This window comes from Mesoplodon mirus (genome assembly GCF_964341445.2).
Source record: "Mesoplodon mirus genome assembly, chromosome: 3".
In the NCBI taxonomy this organism is placed as follows: Eukaryota; Metazoa; Chordata; class Mammalia; order Artiodactyla; family Ziphiidae; genus Mesoplodon; species Mesoplodon mirus.
Window position 1 is genome coordinate 39,450,272 of NC_138978.1, and position 13,654 is coordinate 39,463,925.

A 13,654-nucleotide genomic window follows, 5' to 3' on the forward strand; every position below is an offset into this window, starting at 1 on the left:
TGTCAATTACATGCAGTTGATTGATGGTGCTATAGAGTTCACCTATGTCCTTACTGATTTGCCTGATGGATCTGTCCATTTCTAATGGAGGAGTATTGACGTCTCCAACTATAAAAGTGGATTCATTTATTTCAAACATTGTAGTTCTATCAGTTTTGACTCACATATTTTGATGGTCTGTTGTTAGGTGCCTACACAAGAAGGACTGTTACATCTTCATGGAGAATTGACCCTTTTATCGTTATGTAATGCCCCTCTTTATGCCTGATAATTTTCCTTGCTTGGAAGTTTGCTATGTCTTAAATTAATACAGCTACTCCAGCTTTCTTTTGATTAGTGTTAGCATGGTATATCTTCCTCTACACCTTTACTTTTAATCTATATGTGTTTTTATATTTAGAGTGGGTTTCTTAATCCCATCCAGTTGGGAAAATCAAGTTGGAGTATGGAACATAACTTCTGCTCTCCTTCAAGTGTCTTCGTATTCCTTCTCTCTCACTAAAATGAAAGTATTTTATACCAAGAAAAATTAAAGTGGGTTTCTTGTAGAAACATATAATTATGTTCTTTTATCTATGCTGACAATCTCTATCTCTTAATTGGTGTATTTAGACCATTGAAATTTAAAATGATTATTGATATAGTTGGATTAATATCTACCATATTTATTACTATTTTCTATTTGTTGCCCTTGTTCTTTGTTCCTGTTTTTGCCTTCTCCTCTTTTTCTGCCTTTTGTAGTTTTATTGAGCATTTAATATGATTTCATTTTCTCTTTCTTAGCATATCAATAAAAATATTTTAGCATATTAATAAAATTATATTCTTATTTTTTATCTTTATAGTGAAGAAATTTGTGGTGAAAGTTAATATCATCAGTAAAAGGACACCAGATATCATACATCTTCTGATACAATGCACTGAGAAGGGCACATCACTTACCCTGTTTTCCTGCCAAAAAATGCATAACCTTAATTAGTCATGAGGAAACATCATAAAAAACCCAAATTAAAAGACATTTCAAAATGTACTCTTCAAAAATGTCAAGATCATACAGGACAAGGAACGACTGAGGAATTGTTCCAGAATAAAGAAGAATTGAGACATGACAACTGAATGTAACTCATGGTCCCAGATTTTCTTTGCTTATAATGAATGTTATTAGTATAATTGGCAAAGAATAAAGCCAATTCTATTTATATAGAATAAAGCCAATAAAGCCAATTTAGTATTGTATCAGTATTAATTTCCTGATTATGATACTTATATTGCAGTTATAAAATGAATGAACTACAACGCCACAAATGAATCTTGTCCCCTGAGTGCATGAAGCAAGATACAAATGATATCATGTGTATAAAGTTCAAAAAACCAAGCCAAAATAACTATATTGTTTAGAGACATATATATGTGATAAAACTACAAAGAAAAATAAACAAGAAATTAACATAAAATTCAGGATCATAGTTACCTCTAGGAATAGAAAGGGGCATGTGATCTGGAGGGATGTCTTGTATGGGTGAGAGGCTGCTTTTGGGGTTCTAGCTAAGTTCTATTTTTTGATCTGGGTTGTGGTTAAATGAATGTTCACATTAGAATTAGTCATTGTACATCAAAAAGACAACAAATAAGAGAAAAGGGAACCCTCATGCACTGTTTGTGGGAAAGTAAATTGGTGGTTGCCCTAGGGAAAACAGTATGGAGGTTCCTCAAAAAATTAAGAATAGAATTACCATATGATCCAGCAATTCCACTTCTGAGTATTTACCCAAAGAAAACAAAAACACTAATTCAAAAAGATACATACAAACCAATGTTCATTGCACCATTATTTACAATAGCCAAGATGTGGAAGCAACCTAAGTGCCCATCAATAGATGAATGGCTAAAGAAGATGTGGTATATATATACAATGGAATATTAGCCATAAAAAATGAAATCTTGCCATTTGTGACAACATGGATGTATCTAGAGGGTATTATGCTAAGTGAAATAAGTCAGACAGAGAAGGACAAATAACACATGATCTCACTTATATGTGGAATCTAAAAAACAAGCAAACAAAACAAAACGAAAGCAGACTCATAGATACAAAGAACAAATGGCTGGTTGCCAGAGGGAAAGGGTGGAGTGGGGGAGAAATAGGTGAAGGGGATTAAGAAATACAAACCTTCAGTTAGAAAATAAATAAGCCATAGGGATGTAATAAACAGCATAAGGAATATGGTCAATAATATTGTAATAACTTTGTATGGGGACAGATGGTAACTAGACTTATCCTGGTGACCATTTAATAATGTACAAAAATGTCAAATCACTATGTAGTACATCTGAAACAAATATAATATTGTATGTCAACAATATCTCTATTTTAAAACATGCTGAAAGACTACAAAAATGCATTTTGATTACAAAAAAGAATTAGTTGTACTTTACATTTATATTTTATGCACTTTAACATGTGTTATATTTCACAATGAAAGAGTTCTTAAAATAAATAGTGCTTTTATAAGGGATTTAAAAAAAACCCCACAAAGCACAATGTCAAATTTTCATGACAGCAGTCTCCTGGTGTCCTTTCCTGAATTTGGCAGACAGGATTGCCAGAGGAAAAGCATTGATAGGGTGTGGGGGACAAAAGCAGTAGTGTGACCTGGCAAAGGTAAAGGGCCATGGCATCATCTAGAGCAGCGGTCTGCAACATTTTGGCACCAGGGACTGGTTTTGTGTAAGACAATTTTTCCATGGACGGGGGTGGGAGTGGGGGTGGTTCACGCAGTAACGTGAGCGATGGGGAGCGATGGGGAGCGGCAGATGAATCTTCGCTCGCTCATCCGCCGCTCACCTCCTGCAGTGTGGCTGGTGGAGCGGGGAGCAGTTGCGGACCCCTGAGCTAGAGCACTTAAACTTTAGTGTGCTCACAGACCCCTGGGCATCTTGCTAAAATGCAGACTCTGAATCCATAGGTCCGGGGATTCTGCATTTCTTATTTATATATTTATTTATTTTTGGCTGTGTTGGATCTTGGTGCTGTGCATGGGCTTTCTCTAGTAAAGGTGAAACGTGGCTACTCTTTGTTGTGGTGTGCGGGCTTCTCACTGCAATGGCTTCTCTTGTTGTGGAGCATGGGCTCTAGGTGCACAGGCTTCTGTAGTTGTGGCACATGGGTTCAGTAGTTGTGGTGCACAGGCTTAGTTGCTCTGTGGCAGGTGGGATCTTACCTGGGCTCGAACCCTTGTCCGCTGCATTGACAGGCGGATTCTTAACCACCGTGCCACCAAGGAAGTCCATGGGATTCTGCATTTCTAAGAAGCTCCTGGGTAACACCCATGCTTCTGGGTTCACAAACCACGTTCTGAGTAGCATTTCTACACAGAAAGTCAGTATAAGATTTTTAAAGAACAGTACATTTTTGGGGTGGGGGCAGAGGGGGTGGCTACAGCAAAAGGTAAGGCATATACAGAGCATAAAGGATCACAGAAAATTTTACTCCTCCACAGGTGAAAAATTCCTGTTTTTCCACAACGGTCTACAATTATGCATCACACCAAGTAGAATAAGGAATAAATAGAACAGATTCATGAGCAGCAAAGGAATAAGCTGGAACAAGAGCAATAAGTTCATCCTCTTGTGTGTAGTATGTGAAAGGCAGAGGGACCCTCTTTACATCCTCCTGCTGAAACCGGAACTTCCTGAGGGGAACTTTCCTTGAGAATCTCACGAACCTGTTGGTATTTTAGGAGGGGTTAACATAGAGTGGTGTTAGCTTTAATAACTGCAAAGCCATCATGAGCGTCTCTCTTTGTTGGAATTGGAAATAGGGTGGATTTAACAACGGCAATAATCATATGACCAGAAGAAGTGACATTGCATATCCGCTTTGCTGGGTGCTAGTGAATATCATTGTTTGTTTTCACAGGATGTGAAAGAGCTGCCGTAAGAGGAATGTTCCATCAGTGCTAACCAAACAGAAGTCAGATGGCAGATTGACTGCCACTGGTGAGTTCCATCCCGCATCCAAGGAAGACACGATTCTAATCTTACACAAATGTTTCCAGAGACCTAATGAAGAGTGAACATTTTCCATGTGATTTTATGAGGCCATCATAACCTTGATGCCAAAACCTGACAAGGACACTTTCCAATTTTAGTATATGTGCTGCTGAAGCGAGCATGACAAGGACAATTTGAGGAAGGAAGATTATAGGTTGGCCAATCTCACCCCTAAATATAAATACAAAAATCTTAAACATAGCATTAGCACACTATGTCATTGGTCTCAATTATTTGTTGCCCCATCCTATGGGAGAATTATACTTCTAATTCTCTATGGGCATCAGGCGTGGTCAAAGGACTTGCTTAAGCCAATAAAATGTGAGCAAAAGTGACCCACGCCCTTTTCAAGCAGAAGCTTTAGGAGTCATTGTGTGGTTCTACCATTGATCCTTCTGTGATATGAGTAGGGTGTCCAAGATAAGGACCGCTCTACCCTTTTGGGTTCCAAAATGAAGAAAATGTGAATACTGCAGCCAAAATTTAATCTGAGCATGAAATAAACTCTGTTGCTCCAAACCACTACGATCTGCGCATTGTTTTTACTGCAGAAATGGCGAAAGTGTAAGAGGATCAGCTGCTTAACCTGGTGGTCATTGGTCTGGTTGATGATGTCACTGATGGGCCATTTGCTGCTTCTGGGTAATATAAACAAAAGAACTATGCACAGGTATAAATAGCAGTCTAAAAAGCCTGGCAAATTTTGTTCACATATGCGCAGTCTCAGACGACACAAGCAAAGACAGGGAAAAGGAAGTAGTGATCGATATTGACATGACAAAGTAGGAAACCAAATTATGACATTAATGGACACTCCAGGCCATAAGGATTTCACCCCAGATATAATTAGAGGAGCTGTCCAGGCTGAGGTAGCTGAGATGTGGATACTGGCAGGAAAGGAGTTTGAAGATGGATCATGACCTCCCGATTCATCCCTTAAAGAAACACAGATCCATCTACTCCAAAGAATCTGTTCAAGCTTGCACTTAGCAAAGAGCTCACCTCATCTTTAGTAATGAAACTCCTACCCCAATGGATTTCCTGTGCTGTTATACTGTTAAGCTGTAAGTGCAGCTGTCATTATTTAAAGATTGAGTAGTGTCTTTAAAAAAAAATACTGATGATGCCACAAAGGAAAAAGAAAACTGATTTGTTAACTAATAGCCACATGCAATGATACAGATATAGACTCTATGTTTTTTGTTTTGTTTTTATTTTTAATTAGGATAAAACATAACATAAAATTTACCATCTTCATTTTTATTATTATTATTATTTTATATATATATTTTTTGCGGTATGCGGGCCTCTCACTGTTGTGGCCTCTCCCGTTGCGGAGCACAGGCTCCGGACGTGCAGGCTCAGTGGCCATGGCTCACGGGCCCAGCCGCTCTGCGGCATGTGGGATCTTCCCGGACCGGGGCACGAACCCGTGTCCCCTGCATCGGCAGGCAGACTATCCACCACTGCGCCACCAGGGAAGCCCCATCTTCATTATTTTTAAGTGCACAGTTCAGTAGTGTTAAGTATATTCACATTGTTGTGCAACGAGAACTTTTTCATCTTGCAAAACTGAAACTCTATACTCATAAAACAACAACTCCCCATTTCTTCTTCCCACCCAGCCCCTGGCAACCAGCATTCTACTTTCTGTCTCTATGGCTTTGACTACTATGGGTGCCTCATAGAAGTGAAATCATGTACTCTTTGTCTTTTTGTGACTAGTTTATTTCACTAGAATAATGTCTTCAAGTTTCACCCATGTTATGGGTTCAAGCCCTGGTTTGGGAAGATCCCACATGTCACGGAGCAACTAAGCCCGTGTGCCTCAACTACTAAGCCTGCGCTCTAGAGCCTGCGAGCCACAACTACTGGGCCCACGTGTCACAACTACTGAGCCCACGTGCCACAACTACTGAAGCCTGCATGCCTAGAGCCCATGCTCCGCAACAAGAAAAGCCACTGCAATGAGAAGCCCATGAACCGCAATGAAGAGTAGCCCTCACTCTCGCCGCACCTAGAGAAAGCCCACACACAGCGACGATGACCCAATGCAGCCAAAAATAAATAAATAAAATAAATAAATTTATTAAAAAAGAAAAGAATCCATGTTAAAAAAAAAAAAAAAAAAAAAAAAGTTTCACCCATGTTAAAGCACATGTCAGACTTTCCTTCCTTTTAAAATTTAGTTTAATATTTTCCCCTTTATTGAGATATAATGGACATATAGCACTGAATAAGTTTAAGGTGTACAGCATAATGACTTGACATACATATACTGTGAAATGATTACCACAATAAGTTAACATCCACTACCTCATATAGTTACCAAAAATTTTTTTTCCTTGTGATGAGAACTCTCAGGATCTAGTTTCTTAGCAACTTTCAAGTATGCCATACAACAGCATTAACTATAGTCACCATGTTGTACATTACATGCCCAGTACTCATTTATCTTATAACTAGAATTTGTACCTTTTGACCACCTTCATTCAATTCCCCCACCCTTTTCCTTCCTTTCTAAGGCTGAACAATAGTCCACTCTATGTATATACCACATTTTATTTATCCCTTCACAGACTCAAAACTTTTGAGATATACAAAGTCTTTCAAAAGCTAGGGAGATACAGGCTGTTTCAGTGTCTGTGTAACAGCTGCTGGGTGTGGTTGCTGGATATAAGAACGAGAGGTCAGGATTTCTGCCAATTCACCTAAACACCCAGAAGATTTAATCTCTGCTTTCAAGAATTCTGTTTACTTAAAGCTAAAGAAACAATGTGCACTTGAGTTTTTTTTTTTAATGAGAGAGGGAAAAAACTATGATAATTGCTAGAACTTATTAATAACTATTCTTTTAGAAAATTAAAAAGTGCTAACAGATAAAGAAGAGGTAAGATTGCCCTTTCTGCTCAAAAATTGGATTTTCCTACGAAATTTTAGTAAGTGGAATTAAATTGTTGAGATTTATGGAAACTCTGCCAAATATGTATTAAAAGACATTGCATCAAGGTGAAATAAGCTCTATTTCCAACCAAACTGTAAATGGTTCCAGTTTTCTCTTTTGATTTGCAATTTTACTACATACTTTTAAAGGAAACACCTAAAGTGGATTTAATTGTTAAAGTAGTGGAACATTGACCTGTACCCTTTTGTTCAGGTAACTGTAGGAGAAGACTGGCTGGAGGTTGCAGAAAAGAGATTTTGGTGTTGAATGTAAGAGAGTTCCTCCTCTAACATGTACATTTAAAAAAATTAATCTGAAATTTGTGGAAGCTGTTCCAGTAGTAACCAAGATTTAGAATTTCAGATGTGTAAATCCAGCTAATAAAATACCTTTAGCTTGAACATTCAAAATATCAATCAACTTGATTCACCACATTCACAAATCATAAGAGAAAAATCATATGACTGTTTCAATAGACATAGAAAAATCATTTGATAACATTTAATATCTATTCCCAAAAACCCCTAACAAACTAAGAATAGAATGACATTTCCTTAGTCTGATAAAAGCTGTTTACAAAAACCCTGTAGCAAACAACAAAGCTTTCTTTTTGAGATTGGAACAAGACATGAATGCCGGCAAGCATCACTTCTATTCAACGTTGTCCTTGAGGTCATAGCCTGTGATGTATGAAAAGGAAAAAAATGAAAAGATAAAGGACTGGAAAGGAAGAAACAAAACTGGCATTATTTGCAGATCCTGTGATTATATGTATTTAAAAACCTTAAGTAATGTAAAGATAAATAATTAAAACTTAGCACAGTTGCTAGATATAAAACCAACACTAAAAAATCAATTGTATTTCTATATACATTCCTGTAAGAAAGCAAAAATTGAAATTAAAAAAAATTCACAATGGCATAAAAAAAATGAATTTCTAGGAATAAGTCTACCAAAATATGTGCAAGACCTCTTCAGGGAAAATGGTAAAACTTTAATGAGAGACATTATAGAAGATCTAAATAGATGGAAAGATATATTTCTGTATTGGAAGAGTAACATATTTAGTTTCTTCAAATAGATTTATAGATTCAATGCAATACCAAAGAAAATGCCAGCATGACAATAATGTCATAAAATATTTGTGGGAATGTAAATGGATAAGAATTACCAATTACCGGAGCAGTGAAGAAGAGAGGCGAAAGTGACCCCTGGACTGACCAAAGCTGGTGCACCACTGCATCCCTGTGTCCAGAGTCTATGTCCCATCTCAACCAGGCCCAAGAGAAAGTCTGAAAGGGATGCTAGAGATAAAGCCAAGGTGAAGGACAAACCACAGAGAAGATCTGCAAGGTTATCTGCTAAACCTGTTCCTCCAAAGCCAGAGTCCAAGCCTAAAAAGGCCCCTGCAAAGAAGAGAGAGAAGGTACCCAAAGGGAAAAAAGGGAAAGCTGATATTGGTAAGGATGGGAATAACCCTGCAGAACATGGAGATGCCAAGACAGACCAGGCACAGAAAGCTGAAGGTGCTGGAGATACCAAGTAAAGTGAGTGCATTTTTGATAAACGTGTACTTCTGGTGAGTGTACACTTTGAAATACTATTTTTTTAAATCAAGTTTTATAAAAATCCAAAAAAAAAAAAAAAAAAGAATTACCAATTACCTCCTGAAAAAACCCGAGACAGTAGGACCCACACTATTAGGGAGTAGTATTTATTACAAACCTATCATAATTAAAATAGTGTGGTATTACCAATGTTCATAGCAGCATTATTTACAATTGCCAAGATATGGAAGCAACCTAAGTCTCCATCAGCAGATGAATGGCTAAAGAAGATGTGGTATATATACAATGGAATACTACTCAGCCATAAAAAAGAAAGAAATTGTTGCCATTTGCAGCAGCATGGATGGACCTGGAGGGCATTATGCTAGGTGAAATAAGTCAGACAGAGAAAGACAAATACTGTATGATATCACTTAAATGCAGAATCTAAAAATACAGCAAACTAGTAAATATAACAAAAAAGAAGCAGACTCACAGATGTAGAGGACAAACTGGTGATTACCAATGGGGAGACGGGGAGGGGCAATATAGTGGTGGGGGAGTGGGAGGTACAAATTATTGGGTGTAAGATAGGCTACAAGGATGTATTGTACAACATAGGGAATATAGCCAAAATTTTGTAATCACTGTAAATGGGGTGTAATCTTTCAAAATTGTATATAAAGTAAAAAGTAATTTTTAAAAAGATAGTGTGGTATTAGTGTAGAAACTGGTCAATGGAAAAGTATGGGTTTGGACAAAGGAAGCCCATACCTACTTGTTATCCAAGAGGACTATCCAGCCCTGAGTACCTCCTCATATAGACCACTACCTTCCTTGGAAATGTTATTCTCTAAAGTCTGGAGCCAAAGTCTCCTTCAAGAAGTATGGCAAGGGCTGGAATAAATGCCCATAATGAGGGCAGGAAGACTGCCTCAGGCTACAAGCATTTGGGGACATTCTCCTAGGAGATTTTGTAACTTAGTTTATACAAGGAGTACATTCAAATAGAGTCAGTATAGAGCCTCCACCATCCATGATTGTACCTCATAAGAACATACTTTGTTCTGATAATTCTCAGTTCATAATGGGAAAAACCACTCACATCTGTACCTGGAGGAGAGAACAATTTCTCAGTTAAATCTGGTCTGACCCTCTCTTAGCTCGATCAATTCAATGACAATATTTATAAAAAGATGTTGAAATGGACTTTTTCCTGTTATTCTAGAAGGTCCATTAGGACCAAAGCTGAGAACAAGGCAGCATCAGAACACCTAATTAAGGGCTGGCCACCCCTCTGAGGACTTAAGAGGTAACCCACTAGCTCTGCTACCCCTAACCACCATTCCAAAACCCCCTCTCAAAGAAAGCAGAAAAAAAAGAAGGAAGGAGAGAGGGAATGAGGGGGGTTATCAGACATATGAGTCTTTGGCCTAGGGAGAAGAGCTATGGCTTTTCTTTTCCCTTCATGCTGGGGAGGAGGAGATTTCATGTCCCTCCCCAAGAAAGGGTGGTCCAAGGGAATCACTTGTAGGGGTATTGGAGGTAATCACACAAGGAGACTGGAATCTCATGCTCATGCTGGACATGAAATGGACTTGGTCTCTACCTTCTGTGTCTGGTTGAGCAGGAAGAAAGGAAACTGGATAGAGATGGCAGGGTAGCAAGAGAGTACTACCATGGAGCAGCCTGTACTCCTATGATTTGGAGTTTCCTATAGGCCAGTGGTTACCAGCTGAGTTTACACTACACTGCCAGTTCCCTACTCAAGAGTACTGGGTGAGGAGACCCCACCAACTGGAGGTTATGGAGTGTACTACTCCCATCCTGACTTCATAAGAATCCTCATCTCCAACCTGATGCCACACATTTTATGATTCCATCCTATTCCAATTTCCACTCCCATTCTACCTCCTCTCATATCCCCATCTCTATACCCCTCTCCTCATCTCCATTCCCCCATCCCTACAGATCCATCTTCCCATCTTCATTTTCATTTCCATCCTTCTCCTCCTCTATCCCCCTCTCTATCCTCAGATTCTACCCCATCCCCATCCCTATCTGGTCTCCATTCCACCCACATCTCCATCTTTATTTTTATCTTCAGTTTAATCCATCTTTATCCCCAGCTCCTGCTTCTCCCAAGGTTCGTTCCTATCTCGTTCCAATACTCATCCTTGGTGAATCTCAATCTTCATTGCTATCTCCATCCTATCTCCAATGCACCCCATCCCTATTCTTACATATTTCCTTTCCATCCTCACTTCATCCAAGGTGAAAATTGAGAAAGATTCATGAAGAAGTCTAAAAGTTTGGAGGAATGTTAGGGACTATGAAAGTTGATGATCCCTCCGTACAGAATTTCCTCCCCAGATTCCAAGTGAGAAACTTCAAAAGAAATCACTCATGTTACATTTCAGATAGAAGTTCTCCACTGTTCATGGTGCGTGTAGGGCAGGGCAGGGATTGGGATAGGAAGTTGGAGGGAGTAGAAGGGAGGTAAGGCAGCCTGAGAGAGATACAAAGACACAAAGAGAGAAGCTAGGATAAGTCAGAGGCCAGAAGAGGCAAAAGAGAAAGAAACATATGGAGTAAGAGATCTCAAGTCTGATTTAATCTGAACCTCTTTCCATTCCTTCCCCCTCTTTTCCACAGGTCAGGCTTTGATACAAGGAATTTAGAGAAGGGAAAATTGTAGTCTGCCTTTTCATTCAATCCTTTGTCTGTTCAGCATTTTTGTTGTTGCTGTTGTTTTGTTTTGTTTTTTTCCCAAATGAATATGAAAGGAGCTGGAAATGGACAATTATCTGGCTGCAGAGATGATTCTCTTTGGGATGGAAACGGAGAAGTTGGAGATGGGGTGGAGATGAGAATAGAAGTGGCACTGTAATGATGATGATGAGTTGATGAACATGCAACTAGAGTTTTAAATTATACTGAATGATTAGAAAGCTAATGAGCCTGCCCAAGACATTAAGGCACTGGAAAGGGAAAGGTGACAAAACCGAGTTGAAGGAAGTGATTAGAGGATACTAACGATTTTATGTATCTACCCCAACCGAGTTTTAGACCATTCAACAAGCCAGTTACCTGCTGTGTAGAGTCTCTTCCTTTTCCTAAGACTCTGCTATGAGTTCTCCTGACCTTACCTGATAGTGAGCTGGGAGGTTTCAAAAGACAGATAAACCCATACTAAGAAAGCCTGGCTTAGGGATTCTGAAAGGTTTCTTCCCTTATGTTAGAGCTAGGAATTCAGAAGTGGAAGCTCTGTCCAGTTACCTTCTGATAAGATTAGTTGTAGAATCTCAAGGGTTGTTTAAGCAATGTCTTTTCTTGACTCCTGGAATGAATCTTAAGAAGCACTGGACCATTACTTCTGCTAACTCTGCTTCTTGCTTTTTCCTTTTGATTCTTTGTTTTGGTTTCTGGTTATTGGTCAAGTCTGTTTGTGACTTGTCTAACTTGTCTTTTGGGCTGTGTCCCTTTCCATAGCCAGTCCATGAAGGGAGGGCACCAGACCACTAGGCCAGGCTGGACTGCATTGGCTGAGAGAGCAGTCTAGGTACACAAGAATTTAACTGGGGTGGTCCAATGGTGGTTCAATGGTTAGGATTCCACGCTCTCACTGCCTGGGGCCCAGGTTCAAATTCATGTTGGGGGAACTAGCTTCGGTGCAGCCAAAAAAAAAAAAAAAAAGAAAAAGAAATTAATTGTGCAGGGGTGATGAGTTTTTCCCATGGGTAGCAGCAATGGTCAGGAATCTAGTTTTATGATTTGACATTTGGTGATCTCTGCCAGGTGGATGATGAGATATCTCTGTTGGGTGAGCAGAGATGACAGAGATTTTTTGGGGGTCATTGGTTCTTTTTATTTGTCTGATTGTTTATTTGTGAGATCAAGTCACTTAAAATAGTTTGTGCCCAGCGGAAAGGAGAAGAGCCCCTTGAGATCCGGACTGGTGAGTTTTTGTGATTCTGTGTCTACTCTGACTCGTGGCTCAAGCTGTAGAACTGAAGCTGCAAACTCCAGACAGTCTGTAGGCTGATAAATGAGAAAAACCTTAAATCTCATTATTCCAGCTTGGAATATTTTCCTACTTCCTAAGGGTGTTAACAAATTAGATTATAAAGACTCTCAAATTAAGGGAGATATGTTCTGATTGGTTTATAGAGACTAACAAGAGCTTACATAAATCCAATACTGCCCAAACTCCCAGACCACAAAGAAGCTGAACTTCTAATACTTTAAATGGGTTAAACAAAACAAAACAAAAACCACTTTCTCATAGAAACTACTAGCTTAGAAGCAATTTTATACAGAATCCAAGTTCATGTCATCAAGCAAGCTTTAATCCTTAGTCAGAATCATCTGAAAATTTTGTCTTTAAAAACAAACATGTCATTTTCCAGATTTTAGCAGTGTAGAGTATAATACAAATATACAGTTTAGTTTATTTGATTTTTTAAGTTTGCTTTTGTTTTCTCATAAAGAGAAAAGTTGATATGAACATTCTGATATACAATATACTCCTCTAACACTGTTGCTCGATCACCTTTATTATAACTTTTACCAAAGTGACTAGGTTCTGCTTCAGAGAGAGAACACTGAGAACTGTCTATCATGAACAAGTATTTTAACAAAACTTTTAGGTTCCTGGACCCAATTCCGTGTGTGTGTGTGTGTGTATAGACTTCCCCACAACAACAAATAATTCTCAGACACCAGGTGGGTGTCCTACAATTCAACTCAATTCTGACACTATCTACCCAGAGGCAGCATCAGATCTCACACGTTAAGGGTTCAGACCCCCCACCCCACCCTGCTCTTCTCTAGGGGTTGTTACCTGTGCTTCTGACCGACTGGCTACAGATTGGAAGTTCTTGCGACCCACTCCTTCTCTGGGTTTGAGTAATTTCCTGGAGAGGCTCACAGAATTCAGAGAAATATTTTACTTACTAGATTACTGGCTTATTACAAAAGGATATAACTCAGAACAGCCAGATGGAAGAGGTGTATAGGGCAACGCAAGGGTAAGGGCGCAGAGCTGCCATTTCCTTTCCAGGCACTCCCAGAACCTACCAGAATCTCCATGTAACCCAGAAGCTCTCTG

At 39.0% G+C, this 13,654-nt stretch overlaps 1 protein-coding gene across 1 annotated transcript; it reads left to right on the forward strand.

The window, feature by feature from the left end:
• Nucleotides 1-4,606: 4,606 nt before the first annotated feature.
• Nucleotides 4,607-8,676, forward strand: LOC309799120 (non-histone chromosomal protein HMG-17-like; the record flags this gene model as incomplete). The annotated part of the gene is made up of 2 exons (XM_082612130.1): nucleotides 4,607-4,617; nucleotides 8,276-8,676. The coding sequence occupies 2 exons, from the start codon at nucleotides 4,607-4,609 to the stop codon at nucleotides 8,541-8,543; spliced, it is 279 nt and encodes a 92-aa protein (XP_082468256.1). The 3' UTR covers nucleotides 8,544-8,676.
• Between the last annotated feature and the right edge of the window lie 4,978 nt (nucleotides 8,677-13,654).